This window comes from Micromesistius poutassou, assembly GCF_964030765.1.
Source record: "Micromesistius poutassou genome assembly, chromosome: 9".
Lineage (NCBI taxonomy): Eukaryota > Metazoa > Chordata > Actinopteri > Gadiformes > Gadidae > Micromesistius > Micromesistius poutassou.
In genome coordinates, this window is record NC_140279.1 from 1,499,287 (window position 1) to 1,515,072 (window position 15,786).

General features: G+C 43.7%; 3 protein-coding genes across 5 annotated transcripts; 1 reads left to right on the forward strand and 2 right to left on the reverse strand.

Moving 5' to 3' along the window:
- Positions 1-370: 370 nt before the first annotated feature.
- polr2eb (RNA polymerase II, I and III subunit E, b) lies at positions 371-3,090 on the reverse strand. Its single transcript, XM_084472731.1, has 7 exons — positions 2,940-3,090; positions 2,519-2,693; positions 2,240-2,355; positions 1,591-1,671; positions 1,448-1,506; positions 1,223-1,301; positions 371-712 (listed from the first exon to the last, which is right to left on the reverse strand). The coding sequence occupies exons 1-7, from the start codon at positions 2,994-2,996 to the stop codon at positions 647-649; spliced, it is 633 nt and encodes a 210-aa protein (XP_084328857.1). The 5' UTR covers positions 2,997-3,090; the 3' UTR covers positions 371-646.
- Positions 3,091-3,156: 66 nt separating this feature from the next.
- gpx4a (glutathione peroxidase 4a) lies at positions 3,157-7,955 on the forward strand. 3 transcript variants are annotated; one of them, XM_084473451.1, is made up of 7 exons: positions 3,157-3,312; positions 5,007-5,098; positions 5,612-5,756; positions 6,343-6,494; positions 6,857-6,881; positions 7,073-7,132; positions 7,615-7,955. In XM_084473451.1, the coding sequence occupies exons 1-7, from the start codon at positions 3,220-3,222 to the stop codon at positions 7,645-7,647; spliced, it is 600 nt and encodes a 199-aa protein (XP_084329577.1). In that variant the 5' UTR covers positions 3,157-3,219; the 3' UTR covers positions 7,648-7,955. The 3 variants fall into 3 exon arrangements, with proteins under 3 accessions (XP_084329577.1, XP_084329576.1, XP_084329578.1); XM_084473450.1 differs by having other exon boundaries at positions 3,191-3,330; XM_084473452.1 differs by lacking the exon at positions 3,157-3,312 and adding an exon at positions 3,818-4,116.
- A 533-nt stretch (positions 7,956-8,488) lies between these two features.
- Positions 8,489-15,178, reverse strand: marchf2 (membrane-associated ring finger (C3HC4) 2). Its single transcript, XM_084472577.1, has 5 exons — positions 15,033-15,178; positions 13,784-14,080; positions 13,051-13,246; positions 12,118-12,327; positions 8,489-11,295 (listed from the first exon to the last, which is right to left on the reverse strand). The coding sequence occupies exons 2-5, from the start codon at positions 13,963-13,965 to the stop codon at positions 11,140-11,142; spliced, it is 744 nt and encodes a 247-aa protein (XP_084328703.1). The 5' UTR covers positions 13,966-14,080; positions 15,033-15,178; the 3' UTR covers positions 8,489-11,139.
- Positions 15,179-15,786: the final 608 nt, after the last annotated feature.

A 15,786-nucleotide genomic window follows, 5' to 3' on the forward strand; every position in this document is an offset into this window, starting at 1 on the left:
CATCCCATATTATACCACCAGGTGTGATTAGCCATTACAAGCCGTTTGGAAAATCTGCCTCTAGTGACATCACAAGTGGATGTGTCCACCTAGATGTGTGCTGGATAGACCAGCCTACCCAGTTGACTAGCAAACATTGCTCATCTATCCATCATACATCTAGGTGAACACGCCTGCTTGTGATGTCACTAAAACACAGGAAGTGGCAGATTTTCAAAATGGCTTGTAATGGCTAATCACTCACGGTATGATATATAATATAACATGGGTGGTATAATATGGGACCTTAAAACACATGTCAGTCTGTTTTTTTTTACTGTGGAAAGAACTTCTAACTGGTTGGTTGCATTCAACCTAGTCACTATCTTTAAAGAAATGGTAGCAAATTTAAAGAAGCATAACTTTATTAAATTCAAGAGTTTTTTACAAAAATACATACACATGGTACAAAATAACTAAAAGGGATCTCTGGTCTGCTGAGAAAGCGGGGGATGAGTCAGGAAATGGCCCAGTGCTGACCCTGGGAGAGTTTAGAAACAACCTATTGAAGTATGACCTGAATTCACTTCACGGTCATAACATTTACTGAACAGAAAACAATACTTGATTCAAATTGTCGCACATTGGGGTCATCCTGCACTTGCATTCACTGGACCAGTCTGTATGTGATGTAGCGCCCAGCGGTTTCACTAGACCGGATGATCTTCACAACCTATAAAAAAATATGCATTGAGTTACTTGATGTATTGAGAATTTAATGTTTGTGCTGCTGAACGCGATCAGATGTACTTAAATAAATAGAAAATGCAGAAGGGTGGTTACTGTAACCGAACACTGTCCGGGAACATTGACCAATATCAGATATACACAATGTCAACTGACAAAGCCACATTGCCTTACATGTACAATAACAGCCCAGAGTTTAGACTAAAACACATTTCCATGAATTGCATTATCTCTCTCCAGATTAAGGACTGCAATGTATTCAAGCCCTTTTGTTAGTACTTAGCATCGTGTAGCATCTTAGCCAAACTATCTTTGTTGTATACAGGGAATGGGTTTAACCTACAAGTTGTTAGTGCTTGGCTCTTGTTTCTATGAACATCCTTACTGTACTGACCGTGATATATGGTTGCTTTTTTTTTTCTGACAAATGTACTTATTGTAAGTTGCTTTGGATAAAAGCGTCTGCTAAATGCCCTGAATGTTAAAGAGTGTTTACCTGTCCTCTCTTCAGACCAAAGTAGCGAGCCACTGGGTCCCCACCCTGGATCCTGGGCAGCTGACTCTCTTTCAGTTTACTGGGATAGAAACAGAGAGGAATTATGACATGTGTGTGTGGCCTGGTGTCATACATCTTGAGATGACTCGTTCAGTCAACAGCCATTCCGCCATGTTTGGTTTAGAGAGTTGTCCATCTGCTCACATCCTAAAGAATTATACTCACTATCTTGCCAGTAGTTCAACCACTTCCTCCTTGGTCATAACAATGTGTTCTGGAACGAGCTGCAGGCAGATATTATGCACATCAACAATAATAGTCACCTCAGTACATATGAGCCACACCGGTCTTTGTGTTAAAGATAATACCTCGTGTTCTGTGATGTTAATGAGCAGCTCCTGTTGTAGAAACTGTTCCAGAATATACTTTGGTGCCATGTCAACCAGAGACTGTAAAAGATAAGCATGCACACAACATCAGGAATGTAAAGGTTAGGGCTGAGCAATCAATCTGTATTATTGTGCATCTCTTGGAATGGTATTGTATCATCATTTGGGATTCCCAGTTTTATAGTTAGAATTATTTACAATGAGAAACATGCCCTTTAAATGATCAAATGTGAGGTCTGAAATGTCAGTGTGGCAGAAAAAATAGTTTCAGCCGAATAACACACTCAACATGTCCATGTACTTAAAGATGACCCTCAGTTAAAACGGTTAAGAATCTAGTTTTTGAATTTGTAAGCATATTGTAATATTTATCGATATAGTGTAAAATTAACCTTATTTATCGCGATAATTTCCATATCACCCAGCCCTATTGGTGTCATCACAAGATTCCCACTTTCACATACAAACACTTATACAGAAATAAAAGATACAAAAAAGTGCAACTCTTTAGCACACAAATAAAATATACTATCACTACCGTTTGCATATACAATTTTGTTATCTTTAAAATCTGTGTGACTATATTCAAATATAACACAAATATAAATGGCACAACTGAAGGTTTCACCTGCTTGGCGGAAGGGGTCATTCCCATCTGAACCACGATGATGGCCCGGGTGATGTTCTCCTCCTGCATCCTCTGACAGTACATCTTGATGGTCTTGATTCCAACTTTGGGTTCCTCTGATCAATGGCGAGAAACAAACTTGCATTAGAAAAGGTACGAGAAACACCAGCCAACATAGAAACATCATATTGAATTAAACAGATGACCTATTGGCACTACTGTTAGTTTTACCATCTGTGTGTTCTGTACACGGGCACCAAGTGTTCCACATTAACTCACCGGGGAAGAAAACGAACATCTGATCCGTGGGGTCGTCGTTGTGAGCTACGAGCACCGTCAGGTCTGTCCGCCTGGGACGACCCTCACTGGGTTTGTCACCGAATTGACTCTTAAACTCATCCAGCGTCTGGTCCAACTCATCCTGGGTCACCAGATAACCTCGGTCATGGCAAAGCTGCACGGAGGAAAACCCGCTCGGATATTAGTGTTATAGAGAATCAAAATCGATCAACAGGGTAGCCCGGAGTCACGAGTAAAAATATATATTAACACTACCCTGGCTCATTTTAACATCTTTATGACATAGATCAACTGGAATGACGCATTCACAGTCGGTTCGGAGTCAGACTCGGAACACAACACACAGACAGCTAGCTCTGGGTGGCTTCAGGAAGCCAAACACATATCGACTATACCCCACCTGCATGATGGTTTTTCGAATTTTCCATAACCTGTAAGTTTCCTCTTCATCATCCATGGCTGGGGGTTGTGTTTTACGTCGTCGTCTACGCTAAATCGTTGTGTATTTCGAGCTGCTGCGCTGTGTTGTTCGGTGTTGTGCGCCGCACGTTTCGCTGACCGACGCGCTTTGATGACGTAGTTTGTCGCTAAACGCAAAGGGGCGTGGCTAACGGTTAGCCCCCCGCTGTCGTTTTCCGATAAACGCGATCTATCAATGGTCGCGTTTGTTTCCAGTAGATATGGCAACACGGCCCTGTAAAAACATGAGTCCACGTATTCAAATCTCGTTATTTGGGATTTTGGCGAGCAGCGTGCTGTTTCTCTTGGCGATGGTATTGTACTCATTTTTGGTAACGAATTTACTGTACCAATCATATTGTGTTTCCTGTGTGTGTGTGTGTGTGTGTGTGTGTGTGTGTGTGTGTGTGTGTGTGTGTGTGTGTGTGTGTGTGTGTGTGTGTGTGTGTACCTGTGTGACTCGCTTGCCAACGTTACACCATGTATGGACTTCTGAGAGTCTGAGTCATTAAAGTTACTTGTTATGATCTTGCTCGCCTGTGTAGTACATGTGATGTACTCTGAAACAAAGTTATATTTGTGCTGATCTGTGTTCAGTTAGCTGAAATGGTCAGTCATGGACTCCTGTGACCTTCCTGCACCAGACGAAGGGGTCCAATTCTGCACACAGAAGCATGAATCCTTTATAAACCCGCGTTGTTGTATAATGTTGTTGTGTAAGTCCTGGCTCTCATATTACGAGGTGATGAGGTGACGAATCAACCTTTGCCCAGACTACGTGGAACATACCTATAATAGGATTGAAGGGCCAGACTTGTTTTTATTACAAACCGAGGCTTGTACCATTGTGGCCTACGAGTGAAAATCCTCAGATACATGAGTCAGCAGAAAAGGAGCCGATTAGATCATCAGAGCCTATCGCCACCCTGAACCATCGCCCTTCGGTCAGAGCCGTGTCTTTATAACGGGCCTCCCCTCGGCCCAGGCACTGTCGCTCAGCGGTGGATGCTGCTGACGCTCCTTGCATGGGAATCTAGAGTCGCTTGTGTCTTGGACCGTACTGAAAGACAGTCATGGGTCCGCTAGGGCCCACTGTTCTCTTCTCTGTCCTACTGCTGGTAAGACAACCTTCGTGAGGTATCGGACTATCCATTGTAGGATGGTGTACTTTTAAATGTTAAGCACTATGGGGCTTTATTATTGAGGCTGTATTTTTATTTGTTTTTACAGTTGATATTAGGGTAACTTTGTTAGTGTGTCACAGTGTGTGTATGTGTTATGCTCTCTTTCTCTATCTCCTGTCTGATGTGGGTTGTCTGGTCTGGTTCTCTGTAAGCAAATCAGTGAGTTCAGAATTAGAATTTGCGTAAACAAACAAGGAATTAGACTTTGGTTAACCTTTGCTCTCAAAGTACAACACTTAACTTATTGTGTTATATAAACAGAAGGCAGTATTACTAGTTTATTTAGATACATAAATCATATTAGCCTACATAGCCTACTCTCTTCAAGGGACCCTGACCTCAGTTATCCGCAGCACCAACAGATAAGAGTAAAGCAAAACAGACACGTCCACAGAAAAGTGTCCCGCAGCAGGGATAAAATAATACACAGAAAGTACATGCATGACTAATGAATAACAAGATATGCGACTGGCTCATATGCACATGTGTCCGATGTAGAAGTAAAGATTGTCAAAACAAGTTACATGATGGTACATTGCATTGCGCAAACAGTATGGTGACATAAAAAATGCAGCAGTTTTTATAATGTCCCTCACCAATTTACAGTTCATGTATATGTAATGGGTGTTAGTTATGGTTGGTCTTGGTTCTGGGTCTCAGGTTAGCCCTGCAAAAATATACAGGTCTTACTTCGGATAAAATAGACCCAGTCCTCACATGCTTGGCCACTGAGCATGTTGTGAGGGACACTCTCATGCCCTTTTTAACCCAGCTATATATTTATTCTTGTTCTGTTAAATGGCTGACTTTGCTCTCTCTTACAGGCTGCAGCGCAGGATCCACACACAGCCACCTCTATTTATGACTTCTCAGCCACGGACATCGATGGCAACTTGGTGTCCCTGGAAAAGTACAGGTGAGGCTACAGTCACCGCGGGGCACACTCGCGTCCTGTGATGGGCTCCGGTCTCACTGATGATTGTCCTTTGTTCGGGTTTTTTCCCTGTGTGCTAAACTACACACACACACACACACACACGCGGTTTATGCAAATTAAAACAGAAGGACAGTCAATGCTTTGTGTGAAGGTAGTAGAGAGTCAGAAGCAGATTGGTTATAAAACCTCTTGTGTTTGTTTTCAGGTTGTCCTTAAAAGATAGCTGCAATTTACCCATCTATGAAGTGTGCAACATATAAATTAACAAGTGTGTTTCATGCCCACAGATATAAGCATGCATTTGTCTGTTAATTGTAGCAAGTTAACTTGGTCTAATAAAGCAAAATAAGGTCAGATAACTGAATAGTCAACTCTATTCTCCTCTATGAGTTTATTTTGTGTTACAAGGCCACCATGTGTTTGTTAGTTGTGTGTACTGTACATGTACATGCAGTCATTCATAGCACTTGTGTCTTTTTGTTGTGTTTCCAGGGGGGAAGTTGTCATCATCACCAACGTTGCCTCTAAATGAGGCAAGACCCCAGTGAACTACTCTCAGTTTGCGGAGATGCACGCCAAGTACTCTGAGAGAGGTTTACACATCCTGGCCTTCCCCTCCAACCAGTTTGGAAACCAGGTAGACCCCCTCTTACACACTTAATGTATATTGTACGTCCTTGCACTTAAAAATAGTAATAAAAAAAAAATCCCCTCCTTTGAAAATATGAATGACCAACAATAAATGAAGTAGTACAATAATTGCTTTTCAAAATAATGATTACAAATCAATACCAGAGCTACAAAATATCCATAATCTGGGCTTTATTATAACACGAGAAGTGGTGGGATATTGGTTTACATCATGTCCTCCTGATATGAGATATTGGATACAGTTCCTCAAATACCCTTCCTCATATTCGTAAAGGTTGCCATTGTGGTGAAGGAAATCTGCAATAAATGCTAGCTCTTTTGGTGATTGTGCTCCTATTATGTGCGCTGCTGTAGAGTAAGAATCAATATATATAATCCTTAAAGTGCAAATCTAATCATATTCCTAATCCTATTGTCTCAACAGTTATAAGCTTATCTGCATTGCCCCTTTTATAAGTGCTGGGGTTAGGGGTCGTCTGAGACGCCCTTTGAGTCCGACTGCGGCTCAGGGCTAACACAAACACAAGTGACCAGACTTAACTCATTAACGCCGACTCTCCGTGTGCGTGCAGGAACCGGGCACGGAGACGCAGATCAAAGCGTTTGCGGCGTCTTACAACGCCCGCTTCGACATGTTCAGCAAGATCAACGTGAACGGGGCCGACGCCCACCCCCTGTGGAAGTGGCTGAAGGAGCAGCCCAATGGCCGCGGCCTCCTGGGGAAGTGAGTGGAGGCTGGAGGAGGGAAACATTAACCGTACATCTTGGGGGTCTAATGCTAGTTCGATCCCCGGCTCCCCCTGGCTGAGTGTCACGGTGTCCCTGAGCAAGTCACCTCATGCTGACTGCTCCCGAAAAGGCTGGCTGTCGCCGTGAATGTGTGAATGAATGGGTGAATGTTAGGCAATATTGTAAAGCGCTTTGAGTGGTCACTGGTTAGAAAAGCACTGTATAAATGCAGTCCATTTACCATCTATCTTTCTGTCTGAGTAGATTGCATGTGCTTCTAATTGCCATATATATATATATATATCTCTTCTTTTTTTTCTATGGGATTCTAACATGGCTTTGTTTTCCCACCTGTAGCCGCATCAAGTGGAACTTCACCAAGGTAATTATTCAATATCAATTCTTAACTGTTCTCCACAGCATCCGTGTCAAAAACACACATAGCTCTCTTGGCATGTCCGAATGTATATGTTTCCACAAACAGCCCAGCACCTAAACTGGTCAAAGCTCTAGTGGTGTGTGAATCCACATCCTTACCTCTCGCCCCTCATTCTGTCCCTTCCTTGGGTTTAGTTCCTGATCAACCGAGAGGGCCAGGTGATGAAGAGATACGGACCCTTGGATGATCCCAGCGTGAGTAGAAGACAGGGCCGGCCCACTTAGGGTCATGGCAATGGTTTTATGGACCATGTTATTAAGAGATGTTCTGATACCATTTTTTCCTTCCCGATTCCGATTCCTGAACTTGAGTATCAGCCGATACCGAGTATATGCTGATACAGCATCGAGCATTGTAACTCACTATGCAGTCACCCCCCACCCCTCTTGCACACTTATTGTATGGTGTACGTCCGGGCACATAAAACACGCACTTATTGTATGTTGTACAGCCTTGCACGTAAAAATAGTACTTGACATTGTGTAGCGTCTTATCCTATCTCTGTTGTATACAGGGAAGGGGCTAACCTAACATTCATAAGTGCTGGGTACTTGTTTCTATGAATGTCCTTACTGTACTGACAGCGATATTGTTGTTTCTCTTTCTTCTGATTGAAATTAACTTATTGTAAGCTCCCATTTAAATTGCTCCCAATTTAAATGTAAATGTCTTGCAGGTGGTGGAGAGGGATCTTCCTCTGTATCTTTAAGATGTGATGACCGACGACCCGGGGTCCCGGTGGGACCCTCCATGGACATCCCCTGCTTATCTCCCCCTCCGAGGACCAGCGGGGTAGAGCTGGGGTCCACTCAGACTAGTGACGGTGCGTCTCAAAAGCCGCTCTGCGGGAAGGACAAACCTGATGGAACCGGCGTGCAAACCTTCTGGGCGGACCCTGACGCTTTACTCTGTGTGTGCTTCGGTTGAGAGAAAGGGGCAACATATAAACTACTCAAACAAACTGTATCTGGCAACTCTTAATACAAATATTTCTAAAATAAAACAATTCAAATCCTGTTCGTGTGTTGGTTAAATCTTGTTTGAATAACTTGTTAATTTGGTCCTGCATGAATGAAGGTTTTGTCAATCGTACATTGTTCATTTTGCCAACACTTATCTCGCCCCACCGCACAGTTTTAATCACATGATATCAGTATTGTATAGTCTGCCAAGCCTCTACCTGCGGATCTGGTGTCCATACCTCTCATCTCCACAGGGGGAGACAAAACCCCATCTAAAACAAGTAATCCAATGGCGGGCTAAAGCTTTAAGGTTGCAGCAGCACACTGAAACCATTCAAATAGATCTTATTTGCAACTGCTTGGGGTCATGTTTACTTCATCTTGTGGTGTAAATGAACAGAAGAGGCTGAGCCTAGTGTTTACCCAGTGCTGTGCTGGGTGATACAAGCAGATCTCCACACCCACACTAGTAAACAGAGACTCTCGAATAGGCATGCTATGTTCACCTCAAGAGTTGGCGCAATACAAGGACTCCGATGGGAGGGTGGTGGTGGATGGTGAAAAAGACAACATGAGCCATGTACTGTCTCCCATTATGAAGCATTGTCTTTTATTTGCGTTGCAAACATGTCTTGGTTGAATTGCAAGTACCAGTCTTTGAGTCAAGACTTAACTCCTTCTTTACTGCACATCATAATACTTATTAACATAAATGCAAACATAAATTACAAATGGTTACATTGATAACTCCCCCCCCGCCCCCATAAAAACAGATGTACAAATATTCAAATTCAAATATCACACACAAAAAAACATGTTCCCTGTGACGTACAAAATTATAATTTGAAATCCAGATTTCTGGGTTGGAAATTCAAAGGATGCTCCAACTGGTTATTTCCACAGAGTGGCAGTTTGAGTGCCACACACTGTGTTCAACAACAATGACTCAACAGTTCTTTGGACAGAAGACGACCCATGACTATTTGTTCCAATTGCAATAGAAATAGAAAGGAGAAAGCAGGTCTACCACCCCTTGAGAGCTGGTAGTTTGCATATATTGTAGACAACCTGTGTACACAGCCCACTGCAGACGAGAGACTTTAGCTAGCGCTCAGCTTTTATGAGCGACATGGTGTTCCGCTCCTTGTACAATCAGTAGATGCCTTCTATAGAATCTTAACGTTGAAATGTCTAGTAGTAAAGGCTAACCCTATAGAGAATCAGTAAACAGCACTTTTATATATGTATGTATTGTCGCAATGCAAGGTCCTAATAGGATGTATCACTAACCAGTAACTGATCACAGTAAACACATGTCTATGTATAGCTGATTGACTCATGGACCAACCATGCAGACAGAACCCTGCTGGGAACGTCTCTGAATGACAACAACAACATTTGCCTCGTCGGCCAAACCCACACACAGGAATCAATCCACGGATTTGTTTCTGTGTTTGTTCAAAAGGGAGTTGTGCTGTGGGGTTGTGCCTAACCAAATCAAAACCAAATTTGAAATTGCCATATTAATATATTATTACTGATACCCAATTATCTTCTACTGTATTGATTAAATAATTTAGAGTTGTTTTTTTTAAAACAGTTTAAAGTGACCATCAACACTATTAAGCCAAAGGAGAGGGGATTAGCAATCACACGTTTGCTGACAGTCAAGACATATATCTAAAAACCTCTTCCTCTTTTCTCAAAACACTGAGATTATTAATAATTATTAATTGCATTAAGAAGCCTCTCCCACTTAGTAACTATACGATTGTTGCATAAGTATACATTTGTAAGTGGCAGTAACCACAGCAAACCGCTTCCAAAAATGGAATTGTCAGACTCACTTATCTACAAATTAGCAAAATGTTGTTCAAGCATGATAACAATAAATCAGAAAAATATTATATACATTAAAATTACAACAATAAGAACACTGTGCATAAACCTCAACGTTTGGCCTTGCTGCATCATGGACAAGAGTTTCCTTTGGAAACCTGGGGGGACACTTCGTAATAAACGCACTAATGAAAATGAACCAATACAATAAACATGACATCAAGTGAAGAGCGGCACATTAGGAAGAACTTAAAGGTTTAAACACCAACAGAGGGTCATCAGTGAATTTAAATCCATCCAACACATGGAAAGTACTACAACAGAAACAAAAGCCGCTGGTTCTCGAGAAATGAGAAATAGCACCAGACTGAAGCAAATGAATATAAAATCTCTTCTGGTTTTCTTTTAGAACACAATATCCAATGGCTGGATAGATGAAGGCTATGTGCTGGAATCAGACAGAGCAGGTTGGGATTGATCAAGTCTCTTACATAGAAATATAATCCACTTTACACTATGAGCAACTGCTGCCACACGTAATAGGAGCTAATCAACAGACTTGTCAAATGTGTATAATTCCTCTGTTAGTACTGTGAAAGCACATAAACACACTTCAACACCAACATGTCACAGCTGGGGTACTTTGGCGGCCTGTGCAAGAAGACTAAATGCTCAAGAATGATTCTCCTCTCACCCCTATTTGGTATAAAATAATAAATAAAATAGAAACAACTTGATGATAGGGGATATTAAGGTGAGAACCATCCAGCTCAGTGCTTTATTGAAACTATGTCTGGCCTCAGAAATGCCTTCTGAGGTGAGGACGTATATGCCTTTCCAATTTATATCGATATAACAATATATTCCGATGAGATTGAGGGAAGTACCAAGTTTTTATCCCTCAGAATGCATCAGAGACCTTTGATCGAGATGTGTTTTTTTTCCAGCGTAGACGAGTGAATCAATGGTTGATTACTGAAAATAATTTGATTTATTTTAGAAGGGACAAACAATAAATTAGGCCACGATGGATATAGGGAACATTGGATTATAGTGATAATAGTGTAGACTGTTCCCAGGCCTCTGGACAGCCACAGGCGCTGGGCTCTTTGTGTGTGCAAGCCCTGTAAGTGTCTGTGAGCGTTATTCAGTGCCTCAGCAAACGCTGTAGTAAAGGGCCAGAGAGTTTGACAGAGTTTGACATGGTTGTTGCGGGCAACCATGGACTCAATGAAAAACAGCATGTACAAACAAAAAAAAAAGTGCTGATGGAATCGATGAATCGATGACATAGTATTAGACGTATCCACGAGTGCTTTTTTGTTAAAAGTCCATCGGGCATTTCCCTCGGAAGCCTCAGGCGTTACCATAGCGACATTACCTGTGCCCTCCTCTCGGTCTCATACGATGCTCTCGTCTGCAGACTTCAATAGTTTGGTGGACACCAGGGAATGCTGGGTAGTGTGAGAGCCCTTGGCGTCGGGGAGGAGCAGTCTGACTTTCTGATTGGTTCTCCTCCATTCAGAGTACAGCTGGCAGTGGTAGCGGAAGGACACCTGCCGAGGACAGACAGGGAGGCGAGGGAAAGACGGACAAAACTTGAGTTTCCTTCATTGGTTAAAGTTCTACACCCTTTCAAGGAAACAATGGTTACAGTAGGAAGAAACTCCCTACTACAGACGATACAGGTCCTGCTCTCGCAGTCCCCGACGATATTCAAAGGCCGCCATCAACAGTCAGACTTCCGTTTTTCCTTGCCATTTTTTAAGATTTGCCGATTTGTTATGTTTAATTAAACGTTAGTGGAGAAGTGGATCACCGAGCAGTTTGTCCACTTCTGCTATTTAAACATGAAGCAAGCCACACATGTACAAACAGACAGCACTCTGGAATCAGGTAGCATAAGTGGAATCCTCTTTAGGCCGCACTGTTGTAGCATACGGCCGCAGAGAAGAGGAACAGCTCATATTAGCTGCAACCTTTTCCATGGCCAGTCATTTCTGTACATGTCATCAGTTTCCATAAGTCAGTTTGCTCAACAATGTGTCGAGCAACAATAGAATACCAGAGCTCACTTTTCATGTGGCTAGCAAGCCCGTAGACAGAACTTGCGCAAAATGACATGTTTAACACACCATCCAACCAACGAGACCCATTTGAATCTCTCTTCTGAATAGTTTTAACCCATTGAACCTACTGTTTATTGTCTGGATCAGTGATTTGTGATAACAGAGAGAGTGCATAAAAGAGTGCATGTAGCCCCAGTAACCAACCGATCTGGTTCTTAAGTAACTCAGCTCTTTGTGGCTTTTATTCCAGGCCCTGTGCAGTGTATTCATGCACGCGTCTTGCTTCCACGCGAGCTCTGCGGGACTTACGAGAGTCCAGAGGACGTAGATGGTGAAGAGGGCGATGGTGAGGGCGATGAGGCCCACGGCCTCCAGCCGGCTCTCCAGCTGCAGGTGGTCCTGAGCGCCCCTCAGGCACAGCCAGCCCGAGATGGCCGCCAGCGGGGTGATGAAGAGGAAGCACACCATGTCACAGAACAGGGTCCTCTTCTCGTTCCGGGGTCCGGGGTCCCGCAGCCACTGTGGGGAAGCACAGAGGACGGAGCGACTGTAGACATGAGGGGGTCTGCAAAAAAGAGTTGTTCCAATACCGATACCAGTATCGGAAATTCCTCCGATGTGGTCTAAAATGCTAATCGGGTATCGACGAATACACAAGTCTGTGCGCCGATCCGATACCATCACATGACTAGCTAATTTACCACACAGGCAAAGAACATCGGAGGTGGAAAGTCGTCATCTCCAACCTACGTGCGCTCGGTTCCAGCTACCAAAGTCGGAAAAACGTGGATGCATTGACGCCTAACTACAAGAATACAAATGTATTATAATTATAGATCATAAATGTAAATGATCTAGTTCTGAAAAAAAGATTGGTCGGCAGTAAGTGAACCGACTATACATTGCTGTCATTGTAAGAGAACCTTTCAATAAGAACAAGTGCCATTTGTAGTCAAAATGCTAGATGCTGTATCGGGATAAGCTTCAGGAAAGGAATCCAGGAATCGGAATCGGGAAGGAAAAAAAAAATGGATCATCGGATCATCTCTAGTTTTGAAATATGCTAAAGGGTACATATACGGGGAAGGGTATGACGAGGTAAACTGACGTGGAAGTATTTCTGAGGAAACTACGACGTCTCATGCACGTCACCAGGAGGTGAAAACAGATGGATGGGGGTACACCGGGTCAGGGTCAAAGCCATCGTCAAGCCATCGCAAGGGCCGCGTTGGGCGGGTTTACCTCTGTGAGGGGGCGGGGTCTGCGCTCTATGGTGAACTCCGTGTGACAGAGCTCACAGTAGCTGGTGTTGGAGGCGGAGAGCCACCTCTCCAGGCAGCTCTTGTGCACGGCGCCCAGCGTGCCCGTGCAGTCACAGGGGGACAGGAGGCTCTCGCCGGCGCCCCCCTCGTGGCAGATGCGGCAGATGGGTCCATCGCTGGGGGGCAGACCACAGGCACGCTCAGAGTCAGTTACATTTCAACCTATGGTCCAGTACGTTTACTACTGCCTTTAGTCCGTAGGGGGAATGCCCAGACAGCGTAACCAACCTGAGATAGAACTGACATGTTTAGTAAGACATACAACTGGGGTGAAAACCAGTAAACCATAAATCGATTTTTACCATCAATTCAAAGTCCAGCCATATTCACATTTACATTTAGCAGACGCTTTTATCCAACTTACAATAAGTACATTTGCCAGGAGAAGAGAAACAACAATATATCGCTGTCGGTACAGCAAGGATGTTCATAGAACCAAACAATTGCTAAGTTAACCCATTCCCCGTATACAACATAGATAGCTCGGATAAGACGCTACACAATGATAAGTACTACTTTTAAGTGCCAGGACGTACAACATACAATCCATGCGTAAGAGGGGTGTGGGGGGATGGAGGGGGGTAAGGGGGGAGGCTGTGCAGTCCAGGTTAGAACTCTAAACACATGAATTCTGTTCCCAGCGCGGGCCTCACCTCTGAGTGACCGGGGGTTTGAGGACGGTGGACAGCAGCCGTCCGTCTTTGGCGGTGACCTGCGTGACGTACTGGGCGGGGCGGCCGTCACTGCACACCTCCTCCACACTCTTGGACAGGGCGGCGTTCCCGGCACAGTCGCATAGGGAGCCGGGCAGGTGACAGCATTCCCCAGTTGTCATGGTTATGACAGTAAGGTCCGGGGGGTGGTTAGGGTCAGGGACGTGGGGTGGACTGTGGGGGAGCAGGAAGAAGGAAACTCTGCTCACTCCCACGGGTTGGATGGGTTAGGCCCAACTGAGCAAGAAAAGAAGTTGAGAGAATGAATACATGGCGCACACTGTCACTTTGATATCATGGGTTGAGATTGAATTGGCCAATTAAATATCAAAGGACACACTACAAGACTGTCCTCTTTCACAACAAAAGTATATAAATAAAGGGATAACAAACTAGCATGCGGCTCTTCTGTCTACATCTAATTTGATACAGTGCATAACAACAACTGAGACGATCTTAGCCATTGACATCCATGTGTTTTGCATTGTAACCATTCAGCAACTCGGAGTCATAGTCATAGTCATAACCTGAGGCTTAAGGAATCGCTTATGTATCGCCAAGTCAGTTAGTCAATGTCAAGACTAGTGAGGTGCGGCCAAGGCAAAACGCCTGTCGCCCTCCAGATAACGCTGCGTGACGACAAATCGGTTGCGTGGGATTTAAATAGCTGGCAGTGAGTCCGTGAGAATCGATATGAAAATGTATATTGTGGAGACCTACAAGTATTAGAGTGGATACATAAGGGATGGCAAACTACATCGGCAAGTGTATAATGCAATTACACAGATGTGTGTGTGTGTGTGTGTGTGTGTGTGTGTGTGTGTGTGTGTGTGTGTGTGTGTGTGTGTGTGTGTGTCATTGTGGTGCACTGTCAACCCCTAGGTTGACACTGTGGAGCAGAGCAGACCCATAGTGTGAATGCAACTTTAATGACCAAATTGCAAAGCAACACAACATATATTCAAGTAAGTATTATGTTACATGTTACATGTACCTACACCGTACACTGCTTGTTTTGGTCATTTATCTATCGCGACATTTGCCATCAGTATATAATAGATAGAAACACACTAGTAATAGGTCATCCATGCCACAATCCTCTCAGCTGTGTTGTTAGCCCGTCGCCTGCTAGCGTTAGCAGGTAAGCTATGTGACAATACTGGGTGGGGGGAAAAATAGAAAGAATTACCTCGAATTTGGCTCCGTTTTCATTTTATTAGATGATGCGTCAGTGCAAATGGTACTACTTAAACATCACACATGGGTGATACCTGCCGTAAAGGCGTTGTTGTTTAAACGCGTTGACTAAGATGGCTAACAACATGTCTAGCTTGTGCTCAGCTGAGAATATACAACAGCAGGCAAGGGTTCCGCTTTTCCTCAGACTCAGCAAAGTGAGTTTAACCGGGTGGTGGCAATCCAAGGGTCTGAGTGTATAGTGGGCGGGGCCGCTTGCCGTCGACCACCAGTCCGTGTACCGCCCACCGTATGTTAGGATTAGTGATTGGTTGGTAACGAAAAGAGGAGTCGCCCACTGTACGCACAGACCCTTGGATCTAGCAGCTACCCTTTAAAAAATACTCCGAAGGGAGGGGGCATCGCCCGTGCTGAGACGGAGCCAAACTAATGTTATTTATGGTCGAAAGGACAAGCACAACCAAAGTATTGGCTATAAAGTGGATACAGTGACTAACAGTGCTTTGAAGGGTTCATCCTACGAAATACTTATAAATTGTGTAGTTTATATATTTATTCTAGGGGAGCCCAAGCCATTCTGGGTGATCTAAAGTGAAATCCTAGTTAAGTTGCTAATTGCATATAGGCCGAACATTTATGTTGAGTTAACCTTTATGGTTTCTTCCATTCCGTTTATCATTCCGTTTATTATTCTATAGATGAACTGTTAGATGAACGGTCAGTCACCGATGAGACACTAGCCGCTC